At 43.4% G+C, this 3,855-nt stretch overlaps 1 protein-coding gene across 1 annotated transcript in view; it reads right to left on the bottom strand.

Annotated features, from left to right (window-relative positions):
• Positions 1 to 2,996, bottom strand: part of LOC118412945 (oxysterol-binding protein-related protein 8-like) — a 59,010-nt gene extending 56,014 nt beyond the window's left edge. Inside the window, exon 1 of the mRNA XM_035816014.1 lies at positions 2,892 to 2,996. Coding sequence (XP_035671907.1) covers positions 2,892 to 2,961 — 70 coding nt within the window. The 5' untranslated portion in view covers positions 2,962 to 2,996. The remainder of the gene's footprint in view (positions 1 to 2,891) is intronic.
• Positions 2,997 to 3,855: the final 859 nt, after the last annotated feature.

The following is a 3,855-nucleotide window of genomic DNA, read 5'->3' on the forward strand; positions in this document are numbered from 1 at the left end:
CTGTTGGCTGCTCTTAAAGGAAAAGTCATTACAATGGTAAATGCTCGGCAGAACTTCACTCATCTGTGCCTCCAATACGAACTTTCACTGCAAGAACACGTTTAGCCACTTCCACGGAAGCAAATCATCCTTTTTTCCTCCACAATCCTCCTACTAGGAGGAAGTTCCACGCTCAGAGCTTTTTTCCAAGAACAACTTCGCTATGGAATGAGCTTCCACGGACCTGCTTTCCCATGGGATAAAATCTACAACTGTTTAAGTCAAGGGTTAACACACATCTTTCTTCACTATACAGTACTGTAACCCAAAACGTCTAAGTGGCTCCAACAGCCTTGTTTTGCAGTGAACTTTAAGTAGATGAAAAAAAATAAAAAATTACAACCTCAAAAAAGAAAGATGGTAATAAATAGTTCAATCTTCAGTTTTAATCAGCATTAATTAGGTTTAGATGAATTGTTTATACCATGTTGAGACTTTACACACAATGAATTTAATATTCATTCACTTAATATTTGGATTGAATACAATTATAATCGTAGCATGAAACCAAGTACATACAACAAAAAGGAAAGTGGGCTATTTTTCTGGTCCATTCCTTCGAGCTGTTTCAGCTGTTGCAAAAGTCTCTTAAAAGTTGGCCTGGCCGTGCGTGTGTGTTTGGTGGTAGATTCTGACAGTAATTTGTTTTACAGTAACCTATTAATAGATAAATGATTATTCCTGATAGTGATTAGAACAATTAATTAAATGTTATCTGCACCTTTGCTATATTTTGTTTGACGCTTCCCCTCATCACCCCAATTAAAAGACTTGGTGGTCTGCAGACAACTTTGTACTTTTTAGTGTTAGAGTAACAGACTTTGGTGGTAACTTTTATAGTTTCCTGAGTACGATTCTCCGGTCAAGGCCTGGTCTGAAATTTATTGAAATATATTTATCCATTTACATTAATTCTCTTGATTAAGGGAGGCCTTTACATACGCATACTATTATAAGTTTCTGTCCATCATTGCACTGCTATATCCCATTGCTATATGTCTTCGTTATCAAGAGCAAACAAACTTTATGTCTAAACAAACAAAAGTGCTGACTGTATTCATAAATATGAGCACAGGAATACAGATGTGAAAGTCCACCATTTGCTGACCAGACAGGTGTTTCTCTGGTAACAGTGGGGGGTTTAAGTTAAAAGTTAACCCTTCCCGCGCCAAGATGGCACATAGGGCGGTGCCCATCTCTGTTTCGTTAGCCCTGGGCCACACACAACGCAATCACTACAGCAGGGGGCTAGTCCACTGGTAGTGGTGTGTGTTCAACTTCCATACTCTACCCACTTGGCCATTGCACCGGCTTCAGTGTGTGTGTGTGTGGGGGGGGGGGTTAAGTAGCACTAAACAGCCAGGCTAATTGGCTGATCGGCCTTTTCTAGCATAGTGTTTGGGTTTGTAATCTGCCAAGCCAGGTTCAATCCCGGGTGTCTGCATGTTGTTTCTTTCTGTTTCTACGGACCGTAATTCCCAACGTCAACCTCTGAGACGCATGCGTATTCACGTATGTAATCCCCGCCAAGATGTGCGCATGTTAATGCATGTAATTCCCCCGTGTCCCATGTATGTTATCATGGCCCTAATTAGGCTTAATTACACGACACTTTAGCAGCCCTGCCACTCATGCATCCCAGCCTCACGCTGGTCCTGCCACATGCAGCAGCACACAGAGTACAGCTTAATGATGCCATCAGGGAATCATCAGCATCAGGGTCTGATGGAAACTGGGTTATCACAGGTAATAGTAGAGGCAGAACCAGATACTCAACACAGGAGAATCACGTTTCTTCTGTTTGTGACAGTAACTTACAGCCTCTTAAGCCAGGACTCACGTTTCTTCTGTAACTCTTCGGTTCAACCAATCTGGCTTGCATGTCATTAGCAGCTGTTCTATGGATTTTCTCATGCAATTGATAGCTATTTAGTGTCCATCCATCCATTTGCCCATTCATCCATCCATCCATTTGCCCATTCATCCATCCGTCCATCCGCCCATTCATCCATCCGTCCATCCATCCATCCATCCATCCATCCATCCATCCATCCATCCATCCATCCATCCATCCATCCATCCATCCATCCATCCATCCATCCATCCATCCATCCATCCATCCATCCATCCATCCATCCATCCATCCATCCATCCATCCATCCATCCATCCATCCACCCGTCCATCCGCCCATCCATCCATTCACTCCTTACCTTCCACAGTGATACAGAGGATGATTGACAGCTGTCAGCTTACCTTCCACAGGGATGCAGGGGATGATTGACAGCTGTCAGGGAATGATTGACAGATGTCAGGGGATGATTGACAGCTGTCAGGGGATGATTTACAGCTGTCAGGGGATGATTTACAGCTGTCAGCTTACCTTCCACAGGGATGCAGGGGATGATTGACAGCTGTCAGCTTACCTTCCACAGGGATGCAGGGGGTGATTGACAGCTGTCAGCTTACCTTTCACAGGGATGCAGGGGTTGATTGACATGTCAACTTACCTTCCACAGTGATGCAGGGGATGATTGACAGCTGTCAGCTTACCTTCCACAGTGATGCAGGGGATGATTGACAGATGTCAGCTTACCTTCCACAGTGATGCAGGGGATGATTGACAGATGTCAGCTTACCTTCCACAGTGATGCAGGGGATGATTGACAGCTGTCAGCTTACCTTCCACAGTGATGCAGGGGATGATTGACAGATGTCAGTTTACCTTCCACAGTGATGCAGGGGATGATTGACAGATGTCAGTTTACCTTCCACAGTGATGCAGGGGATGATTGACTGCTGTCAGCTTACCTTCCACAGTGATGCAGAGGATGATTGACAGATGTCAGCTTACCTTCCACAGTGATGCAGGGGATGATTGACGTCCTCCTCAGCTGACTTCCCCGTCTCCCTAGCAACAGCATCCTTGACTCCGGCAGAGCGAGCAGGTCGGATGAACGAGGGGGTTCTGGTGTGAAGTGTGGGAAAACAAATGTTGTTGCATGGGAGTCTGTTACTGTGAACTTAAAGCCTGCAGGAGGGTCTGCATGGGGGGATCTCAACAATGCTTTATCCTAGTGGGACCGCCTATGTTAAATTGACAAAGCTAGTCAAAGCAAAACGTTGCCACCTTTCTCGAAGCCCTGTGTTTGCAGAAGCAGGGATTAAGTACGTAGTTATCAAGCAAACGTTACAAGTCACTTGCAAGGACATCAGATAAACTATCCACAGCAAGATACTTGTTTTGGATAATTCTGCCACCAAAAATAGATCTGATTCACAATACTAATGATATAAATAATGAGAGTGGTGCTATTCATACTGTAAACAGTCAAGTAAACTTCTACTAGTAAACAATTCCCTGAACTCCAACTCATCAAACAACAAACCAGCAAACTAACCAACCCCAAAATCTAAATTTTCAAACAATTATTGAAGCCAGGTAAGACTTAAACAGCAATAACAACAGAAAAGCACCACTCAGCTGACCATAAGACATTATCATTCAGTGCTACTTGCTTTCTAGTCACTCCTTACTAAGCAGTTACTTAAACAATTCAAGATGTACAGTCATGTATCTTAGAAGATTTGTCATGTCCTAAATTTGTCCTCTAGTCACCCTACTCCAGTGTAAGGTAATAAAACACCTGCAGGCTTGCACAATGTCATGTATTTTCTACAATCCCGTAATAAGAACACTCGTGCTCTCAACTCCATTCCTATTAGTTACAATTCCCTATACTTGTCCTCTAGTCACCCTACTCTAGAGTAGCGTAAAAGTCAAATTATATAGGCTTGCACATGTATTTTCTACAATC

The sequence above is a fragment of the Branchiostoma floridae genome, chromosome 4 (genome assembly GCF_000003815.2).
Source record: "Branchiostoma floridae strain S238N-H82 chromosome 4, Bfl_VNyyK, whole genome shotgun sequence".
NCBI classification, from domain to species: domain Eukaryota; kingdom Metazoa; phylum Chordata; class Leptocardii; order Amphioxiformes; family Branchiostomatidae; genus Branchiostoma; species Branchiostoma floridae.